Source organism: Struthio camelus, chromosome 4 (genome assembly GCF_040807025.1).
Source record: "Struthio camelus isolate bStrCam1 chromosome 4, bStrCam1.hap1, whole genome shotgun sequence".
NCBI classification, from domain to species: domain Eukaryota; kingdom Metazoa; phylum Chordata; class Aves; order Struthioniformes; family Struthionidae; genus Struthio; species Struthio camelus.
Window position 1 is genome coordinate 50410456 of NC_090945.1, and position 19840 is coordinate 50430295.

The following is a 19840-nucleotide window of genomic DNA, read 5'->3' on the forward strand; positions in this document are numbered from 1 at the left end:
CCATCAGGTCACTATATGAAGTCAAGATGTTACATGCATATATTGCGTAAGGAATGCAGAAAAAAAGACAGACTTTCAACCCGTGTAGGTAACGTGCGTTTCTCTGGCTTTTTTTTTGCGTTTCCAGATCAGCTGAGAAATAGCTACCAGATCGGATATGACGGCTCGCTCAGAATCCTGTACGCCAGCGGCCTGGATTCCCACTATCAGACCGAACCGCATGTGCTGGCTGGCACCGCCAATCCAACGGTAGCAAAGCGAAACATGACTCTCCCAGGCGAAAACGGGCAGAACTTGGTGGAGTGGCGATTCCGGAAGGAGCAAGCCCAGGGAAAAGTTAACGTATTTGGCCGAAAGCTTAGGGTAAGCGCTCAAGCCTGTGTGCTTTCCATGGCATTCCGACGAAGGGAGAGGACATGGAAATGTGTTCCTGTAGGAATTGCCATCCAGCAGCCACAGAATATTTACCATAGATAAGCTTACTGTAGGGTTGGAAGTAGTTATTTTTGTTACTTCATTTATTGGCTGTTTTTCCTTATTTATTGCTCTTTTTCTGTGGACTCTAAACTGTTGTTTTTAGCCTGGAATGCATAGTAATGAATCGTTATAAAAAGACGACTTTTCTGCTTTCCTTCACTTTTTTGTTTGAGTACTGAATTTACACCTTTGAAGATAGCATTTAGAACCTTGTTAAAATTATTCTGCCCTGAGTTAGCACAGTCTTAGGATTTTCTTTTTGTTTTGAATAAAAGTTTTAGCCATACTTATTTCTGGTAGAAAGGGTTTAACTTTGTGTGCATGTGTACATGCTTACAGCATATTCTTCTAACATATGTCTTTAGCATTTTGTTGGCATTTCTTATTCCTATATAGTGGGAGAAATGTAAGTAGCAAGCAAACTATGATTTATGACAGCCATTTGGTAAAGACAACAGAGATTAAGCATTTAAAATTGGGTTGCCAGGAGACCATTTCAAGACCACAGCAGGGGGTCTGACTTACTATTAGAACTGAACCCAGTTCTTTAAAATCAGGCCTAGGTGGTATATCAAATGAAGGTAGGTAATCTCAGATGGCTCCTCTTGACTCGTAGGAGGTAACGTGCCATTTTTAAAGCTTCCTCTGGCACAAGAAGGGAAGGAATGCTGTCATGCATCTTACATTCCTCCCTGTCGCTTGCTCTGCAAGAACTGGGTTTTTCTTTTTTTTTTTTTTTTTCCCAAGAAGGAAGAATGACGGGATGCAATGGCTGCTGCCTAAGAACAGCAAACTTGTGTCTAGCTTTGGCAACAGTTTAACATGAATAAAGTCAAGAAATAGAGAAGCCAGGCTTACAGCGCTCATCCTTGTGGTTCTGGTTCATAGCCATTTCATTACATAGCAAGGTGGGAATGAAGGAAGCCCAAGAAAAGCAAAATAACCATACCAAGGATATTTTGGTTTTGGCAGTGAAACAAATCTCCATGAGGCGAGTCCTCAAAAGTGAAACAAAATTTTAACATGCAAGTACAGAGGAGGTAGAAGAAACGATGTTCGCAACTCTAACTTGAAAGAGTTAACAAGAAAGAAGGACCAGCAGAGAAGAGCGATTTAACAAGAGAGAGGGAAAAAGTGAGAGGTTATAGATTAAGATAAAATAGTAGTAATTAAAAGCATATATACATATGGGAGAAGTAGGGCAGGAGGAGAATATTGGCTAGTAAGAGAAAAGTGCCTCAAAGAGAAAAGAAACTTGGCACCAAAGAGAAAAGATTTTTTTTTTTTTGCAACTCGTTTATATAGGAACACATTACAAAACCGTTGCTGTGGGGGGATGGAAAAAAGCAGCGAGAACACAGGAACCGAAAGAACAAGAATAAATTAGTGAGCCCATCATTCCATCTACAGCTATGTCAATAACATTTTGCTGCAAAGACAACAAATGTAGACAAAAACAGTGACACAATGTGTTGCCAGTAAATGTACGCATATATATGACACTGCTACTGCATTATATGCATGGTATGTGACATCACAAAATTCGTTCCCTAGTGATTTCTAGGATTTTTCTGTCTTGTATTAGTCCTTCCCACTACTAATAGACAATATAAAAAGAAGTGAATAGACCAATTATTTCACCGTTTCATGTAAGAAAAAAAAAAAGAGGAGCATGAGAGCACGTCGACAAAAACAGAGATAATTAAGATATAATATATATTAATATACTGCATTCACTCGAAACTCCTCTGTCTCGCTCTTACTTTTGTTCAGATGTGTTTGGTATTCGCTCTACGAGCTGGTTTTGGCAGCGGAGCCGTACGTTTGTTCTGTAAGCTCGTCTTTGGCAGAGACTCTGGCAGTCCTCTACATGAAAGAGACTTTTGGGGGGCGTTTGTACTGAGGCCAGACAAGACTCTTAGTCACCAGGTTCTTAAATCCAGGCACCGCTGTGAGCTTCATCGCGAGGGCTGTAAATCTGCCCGGAGGGAGCTGCCTCGGCGAGCTTGCGCTGCCTCCTCCTGAGGCCCAACACGCGCCGAGATCTCTGCAGGCCCCTGATTTTCACACCACCTCTTGAATCTCTCCAAGGCACAGCAGTACAGCCCTACCCCTGGCAGGGGGTTCCTACAGTAATCTCACGGCCTGATTTCGTGCTTCTCAGTGAGCCACTGTGAAGAAAAACGGGCGCTAAAGCAGGGCAAGACAGATGGAGGCGTTAATTACTAAACCATAGCAGGATAGTATTTAGGGGCTGTCAGGGGCTCGGTCTTGTGTGTTTTTTCAGTGAAAGTTTCCTGAGTTACTGGTTTTATCATCGTAAAAGCCAGAGGTATCGAATATATTTGGAGTATGATTGTCTCAGACCCAGTAAAAACGTTTCAGCGTCTCAGTTTTGCTGTAGAAACATTTTGGTGGCAGACCTGCTGTTAACTACAGGCAGTACTTTAGCTGGCCTATGATGGTCCAGTCCCATACTGGCCAATCACTCACCAAAACTTGTTTGTTATAATAACTGCCACCTGCATTACAAGCTTTTGCAAGCACAGCCGATTTCAGCGGGAGCTCGGGCATCTGAACGCTGGAGCTCCAGCAGCGCAGTGTGGGAGCGTGAGCCTGGCTGCAGAAAGAAGCATTTCCTTTCCCATAGTGTCCTGCTCTTTACCCAGGCCATACAGACGGAAAGTGAGAAGGCAAGGGATGTGGTTATCCCATTTAGCAGATAAGGCAGCGAGATTATAAGTAGTTTGCTGCCGTTTACACCGGAAGGACGTGCTTAGCCAAGAAATGAACCACAACTGCGTGGATGTCCGGCTTGACCATAAAACCACCCTTCCCTCCTTGCCGAGTCAGGAATCAGAAGTGCCTAGTCTCACTTCAGTTTCTGAGCCTGAGAGGTAGACAAGAAAACTAACAAAAAGCATAAATAGATCTAAAATAAGGAAGGGAGGATAAAGACACAGGGAAGAGAGAATTCAGCGACACAGAACGGGCAGGGAGAGGTAGAGATGAGTGCAGGCATGTGGGGGAGAGGCTGAGAAATAAAGGCCTGAGATAAAGAAGACTGAATACAGAAAAGTGAATTTAGGCAAATGAGCCAATTTTAAACGTTGGAAAAATTAAAGAAAAAAATACGTGACAATTTTAAAAGGTTCCCAAAACAACAAAAAGGCCAGGGAAGGGGAATGCCTCGTATTTAACTTTAAACTACTTTTAAAATCAGCCTCGTAACATTAATAATTTTTCAAATTATATTTTAAAAAATTTGATGGCACATTGAATATGTAAAATAACTATTCTGCATCTGCTAGACTGTGTTCCTTATTAAAAATATTTTCATAAAAGCATGATTTTTTCTGAATTTGATAATACAGATTGTTTTCATACCAGTGATCTCATATTAAAAAAAAGCCACTCAAGAAAAATAGAGGTAATTAAGATACATTTTAAAATATAGCTTATTAAAAATATATACTGTATATTTTAATATGTATCTGTGCGTGTGTGCGTGTGTGCGCGCGCGCACACACACACACACACACACACACACACACACACACACTTAAAAGCAAATTTGAGCATCTGGAGGTTTTTTTTTTTTTTTTTTTCCTCCACACTTCCCTATGACCTGTCACTAGCACTTTAATACCCTTTATGCCAATAATGAAAAATCTCATTTATATTGATCTTTTAGAAACTCATCGGCCTCAGGGTAAAAGCACTAAAGTCCATGATATATGGATTTTTGAACATGCAGCCCTGAAAAATGTAAAAATCCTTCTGTCATTTTTCTGCTCAGCATATCTGTTTTCTTGTTCTTTTCTAAATGTTATTTGGCCATCTCTCATCACCTCTTTGTAATTAAGTACTTAGAAAAGGAATTTTTTTAAAAAAAAATCCTTTATAAACAAACATAGCTGCATGTCCATTTGGCCTCCACTTCGTGTATGTTAGCAAGATGCAGTGTTGAAAAATCTTAATTATCCCTGTTTCACCCTTATCTGGAATAACTTTAGAGGGACAGAGCAGATATGGAGAGGTTTTGCAGGTGAGCAAGGAACACAGAGAGGCTTCTGTATTAAACAGTTTAATACAGAGGGGGAATGGAGAATTGCTAGCAACCAGAATGGAAAAAATAAGCCAGACAGACTTCAAAGCATTTTTAACTGTTTTCAGCAGGTCAGTAGTCTTCCAGTCATTTATTGCTTTAATTGGTCAGTGAGCCAGGAGAAACACATAATCCTCACTAAGGATTTCAGCCTCTGAAATACCTTCCAGCTATGGATGGAATCCTGAATTAAATTTCCATCTGATCCAGAAGGAGAGAGCTTTGTTCTAAAAACGGTGTAATCTGAATTTGATGATTAAACATGCTTTTGAAAGAAATCTTAATTTTTGCATTTACTGTTTTAAAAAATACTTGCTGTGGAAGGTTGGGATTCAGTTCTTTCTTAGAATGATTGTTTTGAATTGGACAAGCGGCTGCTGGGAATATGCTTTACCAATAACTTGCACTCTATGTTTCATGCTGCCTGCAAAAGAAGTAGTTTGTTTGTCCTCTGAAATGGCATAATTTATTAGAAAAGTTTTCAGTTCGTATCTTTCAGTATTTTCTTAAGGGTATCCTAAGCATCAAGGAAGAACACAAATTGCAACAAATTCTGGGCCATCTCTTCATGTAATTAAACCTTTTAAAATAGATGCTAATGTAGTGCCTCACATTTACATCAGAAAGTTGCTAAATTAATTTACACACACAGCTGATCAATCATTGTAAACGGTATTTAAAGAATAGCTGGCACTTTGTAGAAATAATAGGTGGCTGGCGTTTAAATAGCATGATTTATTGTGTCATTTGTTTGTTTTCAAAGGTTAATGGCAGAAACCTCCTTTCAGTTGACTTCGATCGAACCACAAAGACGGAAAAGATCTACGATGACCACCGTAAATTTCTGCTGAGAATTGCCTACGACACGTCCGGGCACCCGACGCTGTGGCTGCCAAGCAGCAAGCTGATGGCTGTCAACGTCACCTATTCATCCACAGGGCAAATAGGCAGCATACAGCGAGGGACCACGAGCGAAAAAATAGAGTACGATGGACAGGGAAGGATAGTATCTAGAGTGTTTGCTGATGGGAAGACATGGAGTTACACGTATTTGGAAAAGGTAAAGGGCGCTCAAGTTTTCAAAAAAAATGCTTTGAATATGCTAAAATTATGCAGCATCTGACTGCTGTATACAAAACAAAAAAACAGTACAAGCACATTTCATTTATTTTAAGTAACAATATGATTCATGTGGGAATGTTTTCTACAACAGGTTTCTAACCAAGCCTTGGCTAATTTCTAGGAATTGATGTCTTTCTAAATTATTTAGGCCACGAGCTAACAAGCAGCATCCGTATTTACCTTTCATCTTAACACTTAAAACAAGGTACAGGAATTAGATCTCTGCAGTGTAATTTAGGTGAAAATTACTTGTTTCTAAATTCCTCACTGTTTTTTTTTTTTTTTGGCTACAGAGAAAAGTTCTTGTTTCTAAATGTTTACAGCTGTCAATTTATACTTGCAGTATGTTGCAGCACAGAATTAAATGATAGGCAAAAGATCAGGAATTTTTGTATATAATGATTGCAGAATGAATGATAGCTCTCCTTTCTGAAATATCTGTGAAAAATCACCCTTGTGAGCTCTCATGCCTGCTATGCAAAAACAGAATCGATTTCTTTCTGAAGTTTAAATATATTTCTTTTGAATCCGTTGTTCAGCAAATATTGTTTACTAGTCATTGCAGACATAATTTAATCAAGACCTATGATTCGTAATAGCCACACATCAGAAAAAATGTCAGAATAATTCCAAGTAGCTCCTTTTGATATAAATAATCAAACAATTGTTTTGCCCATGTCTTAAACACTTACAGAACAAGAATGCAGTATTCAGGGATCTCAGGCTTTTCAATTTGTTCAAAATTATCTCTAATTGTAGGGGAGAAATTGTGTCTCCCATATGTTGTTCTCCTTGTGAGTTAATGGCTCTAAGACAGTTTTGCTTCTTCCCACATTAAACATGACTTATCTGAATCCATTGACAATCTGCTGTTTAGCTGTGAGTGCTTGATAAAAGAGTGATACAGTCATAACAAGTAGCAAATTATGAATGTGGAACCACTAATTACAGAACCCCTTACAATTAAGCATCCAAGTAAATTAGGCAGGGAGATGTTAACGACATGCAAGGTCAAGGATAACTCAATTAAAGAGGAGATAATTTTCTCAAGTGGGAATGTCACATTTTTGTCAAGAAATAGTGTCAGTATATGTGTGGGGGGTAGGGGCGGAGGGGTGATACGCCACCATTTGTCACATGGTAAAAACCTGTTCTTAATTTTCAGTCAATGGTTCTTCTGCTTCATAGCCAACGGCAGTATATCTTCGAATATGATTTGTTGGATCGGCTTTCTGCTGTCACCATGCCTAGCGTTGCTCGTCATACCATGCAGACTATTCGCTCCATTGGCTATTACCGGAATATATACAACCCCCCTGAAAGTAATGCTTCGGTTATAATGGACTACAATGAAGAAGGACAGCTCCTTCAAACTGCTTTCCTGGGGACGAGCCGAAGAGTATTATTCAAGTACAGACGGCAGACCAAGCTCTCAGAAATCTTGTATGATAGTACAAGAGTTAGTTTTACTTACGACGAGACAGCAGGAGTCCTGAAAACAGTAAACCTCCAAAGTGACGGTTTTATCTGCACCATTAGATACAGGCAAATTGGCCCACTGATTGACAGACAGATTTTCCGCTTTAGTGAAGACGGAATGGTAAATGCCCGATTTGACTACAGCTATGACAACAGCTTCAGAGTGACTAGCATGCAAGGTGTCATCAATGAAACCCCATTGCCCATTGATCTCTACCAGTTTGATGATATCTCTGGTAAAGTTGAACAGTTTGGAAAATTTGGAGTTATATATTACGATATTAACCAGATCATTTCTACAGCTGTAATGACTTACACAAAACACTTTGATGCACATGGCCGCATCAAGGAAATTCAGTATGAAATATTTAGGTCATTAATGTATTGGATTACAATTCAGTATGATAACATGGGACGAGTGACAAAAAGAGAAATTAAGATCGGGCCATTTGCCAACACCACAAAATACGCTTACGAATACGATGTAGATGGTCAGCTCCAGACAGTTTATCTAAATGAAAAAATAATGTGGCGATACAACTATGACTTGAATGGCAACCTCCATTTACTTAACCCCAGTAACAGCGCCCGTTTGACGCCGCTTCGGTATGACCTGAGAGACAGAATAACTCGACTAGGTGATGTGCAGTATCGATTAGATGAAGACGGATTCCTGCGTCAGAGGGGTACTGAAATCTTTGAATACAGTTCAAAGGGCCTTCTTACTAGAGTTTATAGCAAAGGCAGTGGGTGGACAGTGATTTACCGCTATGATGGACTCGGACGACGCGTTTCCAGTAAAACTAGCCTTGGACAGCATCTCCAGTTTTTTTATGCAGACCTTACTTACCCAACCAGGATAACTCACGTATACAACCACTCAAGTTCTGAAATCACATCTCTCTATTATGACCTGCAAGGGCACCTTTTTGCCATGGAAATTAGCAGTGGAGATGAGTTTTACATTGCATCAGACAATACAGGGACACCACTGGCTGTTTTTAGTAGCAACGGTCTCATGCTTAAGCAAATTCAATACACTGCTTATGGAGAGATCTACTTTGACTCTAACCTTGACTTTCAGCTGGTAATAGGATTCCATGGAGGCTTGTATGACCCACTGACCAAGCTAGTCCACTTCGGAGAAAGAGATTATGACATAATGGCAGGCCGTTGGACAACACCTGATATTGAAATCTGGAAAAGAATTGGGAAGGATCCAGCTCCTTTTAATTTGTACATGTTCAGAAATAACAACCCAGCCAGCAAAATACACGATGTGAAGGATTATATCACAGGTAAATGACGATTATTTAAAGTGCAAGACTGTCTCCCACTTGCTCAAAAAACCTTTCTTTCTGTGATCTCATAATCTGGAATCTGACCATGTGGGTTACAGGCTAAGGATACTGTCTGGGGAAGGTTAGTAGAGAAACTCTCAGGGAAGATAATTCTTCAGAAAAATGCTTGGCATTTAGGACAAGATCAACAAAGCGATTTTAACCTGGGGCTTGCTGGACCTACAGATTTCCAAATCAGACTGGAAGTCCCAATTTTGGAGAGGTATCTCAATATATCGTATTTGGGAAAATGCCTTATGAGGCAGCATTAGGAACCTAACAGTCAGATTAACCACAGTAAACGTACTGATCAGAAATGGTAAAATAACACCAGTGTGAGATTGAACTCCGCAGCCCATAATTAGCTTTTAGGTTTAGGTAACTGTAGTAGGAGAGCTGCTCATACATCTACACCGTCCTTATGATGCTCTAATATTAAAGCATTGACCCAAAAAGGTAATTCAGAGCATCTTAGCATACAGTGAGGGGTTGAACTTTCCAAAGTACATTTCAGAGTGCTTGTGGAAGACATCTCTTCCCCCCCACACACACTGGTTGAGTTGTAACACTGGGTGCCTCAGCTAGAGGCCTCAGTGCATTGAGAGAGTAAAGAGGAGTCCTCGGTTCTCCTTGCAATGTTGTTATGCATTACCAGGTGTTTTTAAAATGAAAAAAAAATAGGCTTCTCAAAGCAAGCAGAAGAGTAAAAACCTCTCAGGCCCGCTCATGAGAACCTCCTTACCCTCTGGATTAGAGTCAGGCTTCTTTGTGGATGTGGGCTGCTATGCAGTACAGAGTGCATCTTCTCCAGTCAAAAAGACCAAAGACGAGAAGGAATGAGAGCGTAAGGTAGTAAGGATTGGGGGGGGGGTCTTTTTGTGATGCAAGTTAACTCATTAACAGGGCAGAAAATATTCACTGGAAGTTGGTTGGTACTTGGCAAGATAAGTTTTTACAAGGCTGCTAAGGCAAATTGGCTGTGAGAGAGGAGTGCAAAGCCAGGAGCAGGGAAGGCGGAACAGAATATAGGAAAAGGAATAAGAATTTCTTTTGGCAATAGAAAGGCGCTAAGATGCTTTTTGTATAAGTAACTGAGTTGTTAGGGAACCTATATACTTTTGTGGATCTAGAATTAGTAAAATACAGTGTTTTCCACTAATCTAAATACAAAAAAAAAAAAATCTGACCGAACATCAGCAGAAGCTCCTGAAAAATGCATGGCTGAAGCGGATTAACCTGAATTCCCGTATTGGAATAGGTGCAAATAATCTAAACTATTTTACATAGACAGTGCCAGACTACAGGAGGGGCTCAGCTCCACTTAGTTATGAGTTGTGAGACTGTCCCTCAGAGAAGCATATTGGGGATCACGTGAGTTTGCAGTAATTTAACACACAGCACCTTTTAACAGGGTTGCTAACAGGCTTCTTGGGAATAAGGCTGACAGCAGCCCCTTGAATCTGCCCTGTCCGAGCAGCATGTGCTATAGGAGATGCAGCTGCACTCCGATTCTTTGTGACAATGAAGATGATGTAGTCTGTTCAAAAATTACCCTTAAAATACAGTTTTAGTTCTTAACATCTTTGATGTACAGAATATGTAGACCCAGACTGCTTATACAAGATGAGTGTTACAATGACCAATTTAGCTGGAGGGCAGTTTCAGATCCAGAGTTTAATGAGGCTTATCATTTATCTGGAAAGGTTAGAAATTATTTTAAAATAAATATTTTTATTCTTTTAACATTAGGAAAAATTCTATTTCTTCTTCCACATATTTGTGCTTTTCTTAAATGGAAATTATTGGACCTGATACTGCCAGTACTCTGCCAACTTCTGCTAAGCTTAATATATGTGAAAGATAGATAAGCTAGAAAGACAGAAACGAGTAAGGAAGAGCACCCGGTCTGGCCCAACAATTTTTAGTTAGCTGGCGTTCTTCTTAGTTTGTTTTTTTTAAATAGAACATAAAATATATCATAAATAATGTTATTTAATACATAGAACATAAAATATATCATAAATAATGTTATTTAATACTAATATAGTATCATATCTGTCTACTTACTGACACCGCTGTAATATATTTTTATTAGTTTTTAATTTCATCAGTCCAGCTTCATCCTGAAGAGGCAGAGCTTTCTCTTGAATCAGTAAAAAATGTCGGCCAAATCTCATAAAAGGTAATTTGAAGGTATAGGTATTATTTCAGGAGTAGTTTGAAGACAATTACAATAACACAAATGTAACAAAGGACAGGACGTGCTCTGCAGTACTTTTTCTTGGCTTTGTTTTAACGGATTGATGATGAAGTATGGACAAAGAGAGAGTTCAACCTGACCATGAAATCCTAATTAGATTAGGCTACATTAGAGAGAAATCTCATTTTAATTGTGCTCCTGTATTTGTTCTGGAAGTCACTGAGGCCTTTAGAATTGCTGAGACCCACAATGCCTTTCAAAAGATCACAATGCAACTCTTAAACAGAATAGTACTTAGACTCTGTTTTGTACATAGGCAGGCTATTGTAGCAGTAGCACAAATCTAAATCCATAGAGATCAAAAGGAAGACTGTTGAATAATTTTGATGATACAGAAGAAAACCAACTATGCCGAAAGTTATTTCATGTACAAATGGTAACAATTACTTGCAGAATATAGAACAATTCTAACATTTTTCTTCTTGTTGTCTAATTTTCTTTCAGATGTTAATAGCTGGCTGGTGACATTTGGCTTCCATCTGCACAACGCCATTCCTGGTTTCCCTGTTCCCAAATTTGATTTAACAGAACCTTCCTATGAACTTGTGAAGAGCCAGCAATGGGAGGATATACCAGTAAGAAACAAAACTAAATACGCAAACCAGACAAGACAGAATGTTCCCCTGTACTCAGGGGGACATGAGGAGTAATAGGCAGGATAACTCTGAGTGTTACTTGCCAAGTTTAATCTGCACAGTGCTTTTCAAACCTCCACATTTTACCTATTTTCAAAGGAATTTAGGAAATTACAGGTGGTGGTTTTCGTATGAATTTACGAAGTTAGGTGCAATTTGAAATAAACTTTTTGTTTGCTTTCAGCAACAGTAAGAGTGCAGAAAGACAATAATCAATGAAAAGAACTTTAAGACCCTTTTAAGATGTCTAAGTTTCCTGGCAGAAACTGCAGCGATTGGATTTATACTAACGCTCTGCCTGAAGGCAGAAAGTGAACACTGTAGTAAAAAATAGACTGTGAAATAAACAGAAGAACAGGTGATATAAATTATGCATAGCAGGCACCGCTACAGTTTTACTTCTCTTTAATATTAACCATGTTTTATATGTAAAGATAAAATATTGAAAATGAAATTACCTGAGGTAAAACCCATTACGTTACATAAAACCAGAACTCCAGGTGCTTATGAAGCTCTTTGGGAGGAAAAAAAATCAACTGAAAGCCAGAAACCCTGCTACAGTTTTAAATGATAGAAGAAATAAATGTAAAATTTTAAATCAAAATCTAGTATTTAAGCAAATGACATTTACAAATCCAGTTTATTCAGAAGTCTAAGGTCTGTGCCCTCTGAAATTCCAGAATTCTCAGTTAAGAAGCATTACGAGACAGTTAAACGGGTAATCCCATCAGGAGCAGCCAAAAACAAATCTTGTTTTAAAAGAAAGCATAGAGGGCTTTAAAAGGAAAGAGAATATGATCTTGGAACAACCTTGCAACTTAATTTAAACAAAAAAAGCATTAAAAGGGTGGAACAGAAGGGAACATACAGAAAGGAACTCTGCATACATGAAGTGACCCACACGCTCTCTCTATATATATCTATATGTACGTATACATATACATATACACACATATATCTGTGTGTGTATTTTAATAGCCATGGGCAAAGTAACAGGGAAAAAGACCATAGAGCAGAGCACAAGAACAGTGTCTTCCAGGAACAGCAGAAGCAACGAAGAACAGTGAAAGCGCCTGGGCACGATGGCAGTGATGGGAGATAAGACCTGTCATCAGGCATAGGTGTGAAGAACTATCAGAGGTTATTTATGTAGCTCTGAAAGGCCAGAGAATAGAATTATCCAAAAAAAAACCAAAAAAAGTGCACCAGCAAGAGAATCAGTCTAGCCAAATTGCTGAGAACAGACAGATCGTTGTCAAAAAACTTCAATCAAGGAAAGAGCTCAACAACAGTGAGGAATGCTGGGAGCGGGGTGACAGAGGAGAAGAGAAGGGAAGGGGAAAAAAAGATTAAAAATTCTCAGGTAGGAAGAGGCTGCAGGTATGATACTTGTTGTTGAACAAACAAATACAACCAGCAACCAACGAGTAAACACACAAACCACTCAGTATTTTGAAACATGCTGGAATAAGTGAGCTTTGCAGAGCTCTAAGGTTTTGCTTCCGAGCTCTGAGGATGCATGTTAAAAATAAACACATTTTGTCTAAGTTTCTATAATATCTTGCTGCTCTTACTGAGGACTGTGCTGGCTGGAGTACATTTTATGCTCAGTGGCCTTCATGTAGGAGTTAGAGCAGCTGAAATCCATCCTTAGTAGTACGTATGGAGAGACAGGAATCCCCCACGTTCAAGACGAGGTGAGAGCCCAAGTCTGTCTGTAATTCCCTCGGGAACTGTCCCCTCCAGGAAGCCAGCCTCACTGCAAAGCAGAGAAGCTTCCGTAAACCTTTTGTCAAGCTCTGATTAGTGGCAAGGCTGAATCAAGGTTGTAGGAGTTGCTTAATGATTCCTGCTTGGTCTCCGACCCAGAAATTTGGGAAGACTAAGCAGACTGCTGCCTCGTTTGTTGGCAATGAATCAAATGGGTTAAACAGTATTTTACTGAAAGGGGACAGGGTCAATAGGGAGATAAACTGGATAATCTATAATAACTAACTACTCCGTCTCAAAAACGCAGCCAAAGCTATTTAAAGTCTGCCTCTCTGTCACCTGCTGAGACAACTGCTAGGGCAGCTGCCTGCTCCCCACCTCCATGAGTGCTATCTGTCGCCTTCACAGCTTGTAGGTGCTGAGACCCAAGGCTCCAGAGATAGGATATGACTAGTCTACACAGGTGTAAAGTCCCATCCAAGCTACAGCTGGCCCAGTAGCATGAGCTGCTCACTCTCTAGCTGTGCTAGCTAACCATTCCTGCTCGCTGCTCCCGCTCTCGTAGCTGCTGTGGCTAACCACGGCAGGTCTGCCATCAGCTCCTGTTGGCTGGCTGTCCTCCGTCTTTGCCAAGAGTGCATGGCACATATAGGGCTATATGTAGCTCTCAGCACTCAAGGAAATTTTTTTACAGCTTTTCCTATCCTAGCGTTTCAGTCGAGTACTTCTGCACCTCACAATACATTTAAGCATAGTTGATTTCCACTGACTTGTACCGAATACATTGGAACTGTAGTTTCCTCCCCTTTGTAGCAGTTCTCCAGAGAAAAGCTGCTCATCTCTTTTAGGCCTCAGCCACCACACTGATACTTGGATGGCCTCCACTATAGCAAGTGAAATGAAAGGTCACACAACTGAATTGGCTGTAGCTTTGTCACAGATTCTCCTTTTATCAATTTCTGCAATTATTTGCAAGAAAGGGCATCATTCCCCAATATTCCACCTTTCTGCCCTGTACTCTTTACTTCCTTTTCTGGTCCTCTAAAGAAAGACTATGAATCATCATGGTTCGATTCCTCCCTTTCCTTTCCCACCTTCAGGTGAGAGCCTTCTTGCAGTTTGGTCTCCAGCCTGCAGCTACCCAAGAGACCGTGTCTTCTAACGTGGGCAGGGGACTTGTTTTAAAGTGCAGCTTCATAACCTGCAAAACACTCAGTCTTAGCTGGAACCATGCTAGACAGTTATTGCTGCTGTGAACTACAGGCATCACTGCAACATTGCTGTAAGCCTACATGCAAATAGAACTCAATGACAGAGTAATGCTTTGTGTGTTTTACCCTTTCACAGCTGGCTGACCTGCAAGGAAGTGATTGTGTCAGGTCCGTACAGGATGAAAACAATACAATCAACCTCTGTTACTCACTCCAATTTGCCAAAAAAAAAAAAAAAAAAGAAAGAAAGAAAGAAAGAAAATCAAAGTTTTTCTTATGGCAAGGAGGGTGTTAGAGCAGCCAGTGCAGAGCACTGAAGCCAGATGCTCTTATTCTAAGCTCTGCTTTCATAAGAGCGTCTCGTGGTATGTTTCTCCATCCTAAAAGCAGGAAACACAATCAAACAGGTTCTAAGTACTGTAGTAAGATAGTTCTGTCCCGTATTAAGTATTAGTATCACAAAGATTGGCCTGTGTAACCCATGAAGTAGCTTCGGGAGTTAAATAGCATTTTTTTTGTGCATGTGCATGTTTTCAGGGAGCCAGAGGGGGGGAAAAAAGAAAAGGGACCAAAAAAAAAAAAACACCCCACACTGAACGTTATCCAACAATACAGTCTTGTAACGCAGCAGAACAAGCAGTATGTCGATTTAATTAACTCCTTGGCGCTGTCAGTTGTGGCATATCCTGTTGTCGGCCATGGGCAGCATACCAAGAAAGCCTGGCTGTTTGGCATCTAGAGGGCTACAGATGGTTGGTAAAACTTCTGTCTGTTCTTGTTTACAGCCAATTTCTGGAGTGCAACAACAAGTGGCAAGACAAGCAAAGGCTTTCCTATCCCTGGGAAAGATGGCAGAAGTACAGGTCAGCAGACGGAAATCCAGTGGTGAGAAGTCATGGCTGTGGTTCGCTACAGTGAAGTCTCTGATTGGGAAAGGGGTGATGCTTGCTGTCAATCAGGGCAAAGTGCAAACGAACGTGCTCAACATTGCAAATGAGGACTGCATAAAAGTGGCAGCTGTGCTGAACAACGCCTACTACCTAGAAAACTTACATTTCACCATTGAGGGAAAGGACACCCACTATTTTATCAAGACCACCTCCCCTGAGAGCGACCTCGGGACCCTGAGGCTGACGAGCGGGCGGAAGGCCCTGGAGAACGGCATCAACGTCACCGTTTCCCAGTCCACGACCGTGGTAAACGGCAGGACTCGTAGGTTTGCTGATGTTGAAATGCAGTACGGGGCTCTAGCGCTGCACGTCCGCTATGGCATGACGCTGGATGAGGAAAAGGCTCGCATCCTGGAGCAGGCCCGGCAGAGAGCTCTTTCCAGCGCCTGGGCCAGAGAGCAACAGAGGGTAAGAGATGGCGAGGAAGGTGCCAGGCTGTGGACAGAAGGAGAAAAGAGGCAGTTGCTAAGTGCTGGAAAGGTACAAGGATATGATGGGTACTATGTACTCTCTGTGGAGCAATATCCAGAATTGGCAGACAGCGCTAACAACATACAGTTCCTCAGACAAAGTGAGATAGGAAAGAGGTAACACACTGGCTTAGCTCAGGCTGCCAAAGAGACTGTGTACCAGTGTCTTCTAAAAAGGAGACCAAACTGTTTTGCTGCATTACTACTTGAGCCTCAGCTTACATCTTTGCTCAGATTTTTTTTCTGTAGCACAATCTGAACAGACTCTGTAACGAAAAGAGCACCCTCCAGAAGAATGATACTGCTAATGACAAAACTTTTTAATCTCAATGACCTTAAAGGTGATCTGCTTTAACAAATATGTTTACATATGCATATCGCTGCACTCCAGTTGGACTGAAAAGTATTAAAAAAAGAAAAAAGAAGAAGAAAAAAGAAAAGAAAAGCAAAAGGCCTAAAGATTTTTCAACAGGCTGTGTGTTCCTTAGAGGCACTGTATTTAATTAAGATACAGACCCATACAGTGTTTCCAAATATTACTGAATTGTTGACCTTTGCTTACAGAAGTAGTCTCTCTCTCTCTCTCTCTTTCTCTCTCTCTCGCTCTCTTTTTCTCTCTTTCTCTCTCTGCATAGGATGTGATATGTATCTGTTAACTTTAAAACATGGGGCAAAAATTACTGTTTATAGACAACCCAACTGCTTTAAACTGTGCTGCTTTCTAAAAGGACATTGGCACAAGTGACTTATGCTACCATGGGAATTTAATAATGGATTTTACAATGCTAACATGGTTTGCCTTGGGGGAAGAATGGCAAGTAGAATCCTTGTTATAGCTAAGCAAAGGAAACCCTGATTTTTTTGTAAATTATGTGAGACAAGTTGTTTATGGATTTTTTATATGAATTACAATTTACTGTACATCAAATATTAGTCTCAGAGGAGTTAATTTATGTAAAGTGTTTAAAAAAGTTTATACTTAAAAAATAAAATGATAAAAACATGTGCTGTGTGTGATTTTTTTTAAAGAAAAAGGAATTGCACCTTTTATGTTATAGCTGTACAGTATAAAGGATTATATTGTAGAGATATAACAGTGATGACTAATGTCCAAAAGTGTTAATATTTTTGTATTAGGTTTAAAGCTGTGCATCTATCACTCTGCTGATAGGATGGAACACGCCAAAGTGGCTGGCTAAATCCGACCACAGCTCCCTCCCCTCTTGTACCTCTCCTGCCACCCAGGCCAGTGCCACTTCATCAGTCATTGTTAGAAGGCACAGTAACCAAATAAGTCTCGTTTATTATGATGGAAGACTTTAATAGGTTGGGTTTTCCTTGTCTTTTTCCAGCCCTCATGTAATAAATGGACGTTTATTCATACCAAGTGGGGTTTCTGTTGTTTTTTTAGAAGCTTTGTTTCACAAGGGAGAGAATAGTGTCTCAGGTGCTTGGCAAATTGTAGGTAGAAGAAGAAGAAGAAGTGATGTAGTTTCATCCAGTTATGTCAGCTTTGTCTTCTGTATAATACAACTCTTTTAGATGTTATGACTCCAGACAGAGGAGGTGTCCCTCTGACCTGATGCTACATAATGGCTCTTTAGGCAGGCAGGCTGTTCAGCAGGTTCATTTCCTGCCCTTCAGCTGGCAGATCAAATCCCATTACTGTGAAGACTGACCACGGGGATAGAGAGGAAGGTCTAATCCTAGTGCCTAGTCTGCATCGCACCACCACTGCATAGATTTGGCATGCTCTGCTCCAAGGCCCAGTATCTTATTTGTTGCAGGACAGAACTGACGCGTGCAGCTGGTTCCTTACAGGAAGCCTGTGTTGGCATCTATGGCATCTGTTCTACTTCTTGGCTGAAACCATTCTCAGAGCTTTACTCTCATGAGCGCTGAATTCAGCCACAAAAATAATTTTTAAGATGAGACAAAATTGGGGTTTTTTTTGATGTTCATTGAAATATACACAGTATTTCTATCCATGTATTATAATGGCAAAACATAGTAAGTGAACGTGTCTTAACTATGAATGGTGCAAGTGGATGTAATAAAAATAGTTTTCTAACTAACTGCTTTGTATTCTGAGAGTCTATGGTATTACATACTCCAAATTGCACATTAGGATTGTTTGATAAACAGGTTTGAATTTCTCCCAGCCAAGTTGCTACCGAATCTACAGTATCAGTGCTTGTGTATTTGGTAGAGCATACAGAACTAATTACACATATAATGAATGCTAATCATCTATTAGAATGAAAGCACAGATTAGTTGTTAGTATTTTTACCCTTGAAGTCTTGAGGGCCCTAAATTTAGAGACGATGATGCTATGTCAGACCCCAGAGGCGTGTCATTGATCTACGTATTATTTTTTGAAATGTAAAATGCTAGGTGTCTGCAGTTCTGTTGGGTGACTCTTCCACAGCACTGTATTTAGCATGCTGTAAGTGCTCTCTGTTGAAATAGGCTCATATTCTAAATTATGTCAAATGTTTCTGTTCTGTTTGAATATGAAAAGCTTGTATAACATGTCAAAAATGAAATATATCTTCTACTTGACGTGTACCAGTTCCTTCTCCTTTGTTCTGGCACCAATAAACAACAAATTATAGTATCTGTTGGTGATCATTTTAGATAAAGTCAAATCAAGCCAATTAGTGGCCTTGTTAGTAGGTATAATGAGCCTATTTCTTGCTAAAAAAGACTTGTGATCTGGACATGCTCCTGCAGGAAATAGTGACCTTGGGGAATATGTAAACAGAAGATCTTTTTAAAGAAAAAATATGTATAATTAAAAGCAGCATATTACAAAAAAAAAAAAAAAGGAGATTCAAAGTATTTTAGGCAATGCCAGTCAAAATGCTATCCTGATATTTTGAGATGTATATTTCGTCTGATTTGTATTGTTCTTTTAATTTGCCTTCTTAACTTTATATGTGTCCTGAATTTTCCACAAATTGATAACTATAGATTGCATCTAGGCTTTCCAATAAAAGCCAACCCAATGTGTGTGTGTGTGCGTGTGTGTTTATATTTGTTTTTTAAATCTGTCTGTGTGTCAGACATTGCAGCTGTGTTACTGCTTCTCTGCTTACACGGAAAGAAGCAAACTGATCCAGTTGCACCGGTATTGATTCATTTGCTTCACAATTGGCAATATCTTTTTTCCTCCCCCGGCTCCGTCCAACGGCCCAGGCTGCTAACTCGGCAAAGGGAATCACTTCATGCAACTCCCAGGTGGTCTCCTTTAGAGGCAACATTAAACACACTCTACAAAGTCAAATCTTCCCTAGGTAAGGAAAAGCCAAACAACAACAACAAGAACTCCACTTAGAACTGGTTTCTCTCATATCCTCCTAAGTAAAAACAAAACAAGAAGCATTTGATTGTAAATAATTAGCTTGGCACTGGCAGTTGCATATACACACAGAAGAGATCCTCCAATCTGCATTTAGACCCGCTTTGTACAAACTGCTGATGTCAGCACTACTGCGTGTCAAGAGACTGCTTTGATTTTAGTTGGAACAGGCAGACTTCATCACACTTGCTTTATAGTGACAACCTCAAGTTGATAACATGTTGATCCAGCACGAATCAGGTCACTCTGCTTAGCTAACTGTGGCCTAATTTCATTATTAAAAAAATACATACCAGGAAGAGAGCTTTGTATGTTCACACTCGGGAGGTGAGAGATTTGCATTTGACAAGGGGGGGGGGGGGGGGGGAAGCCAGTTACCACTGCCACTCTTTAGAGGCACTTTAAGTGATGGCTGAATGACTCTAAAAGAAAAAATGATGCATAAAACAATAGCTTAAAATGATTGTCTAGGAGAGAATAGGCTGCATTCGCAGACAACCCGAGATGACAAAATGTTTGAGTTCTGGCTTTAATTGCTCAGCTTAAAGCCTGGTGAAATAAAACGTAGTTCTGAATTTGTATGCTATTCTTTTGAAGACACGTCACCCAAAAAAGTCTTCTAAAAAGCGTTACAACCTTTGTTTACTGTTAACTCCACAACTAGCTACAGCTCTACAAAGGGCTGGCCTGAACGCCTTCAGGAAAAAGGGGAAGAG

At 40.1% G+C, this 19840-nt stretch overlaps 1 protein-coding gene across 14 annotated transcripts in view; it reads left to right on the forward strand.

Annotated features, from left to right (window-relative positions):
* Positions 1 to 18775, forward strand: part of TENM3 (teneurin transmembrane protein 3) — a 1330030-nt gene extending 1311255 nt beyond the window's left edge. For all 14 annotated transcript variants that reach the window (XM_068942557.1, XM_068942559.1, XM_068942561.1 and 11 more), the window contains 5 exons: positions 128 to 363; positions 5349 to 5645; positions 6873 to 8484; positions 11231 to 11361; positions 15128 to 18775. In XM_068942557.1, the coding sequence (XP_068798658.1) occupies positions 128 to 363; positions 5349 to 5645; positions 6873 to 8484; positions 11231 to 11361; positions 15128 to 15883 (3032 nt within the window). In that variant the 3' untranslated portion in view covers positions 15884 to 18775. The remainder of the gene's footprint in view (positions 1 to 127; positions 364 to 5348; positions 5646 to 6872; positions 8485 to 11230; positions 11362 to 15127) is intronic.
* Positions 18776 to 19840: the final 1065 nt, after the last annotated feature.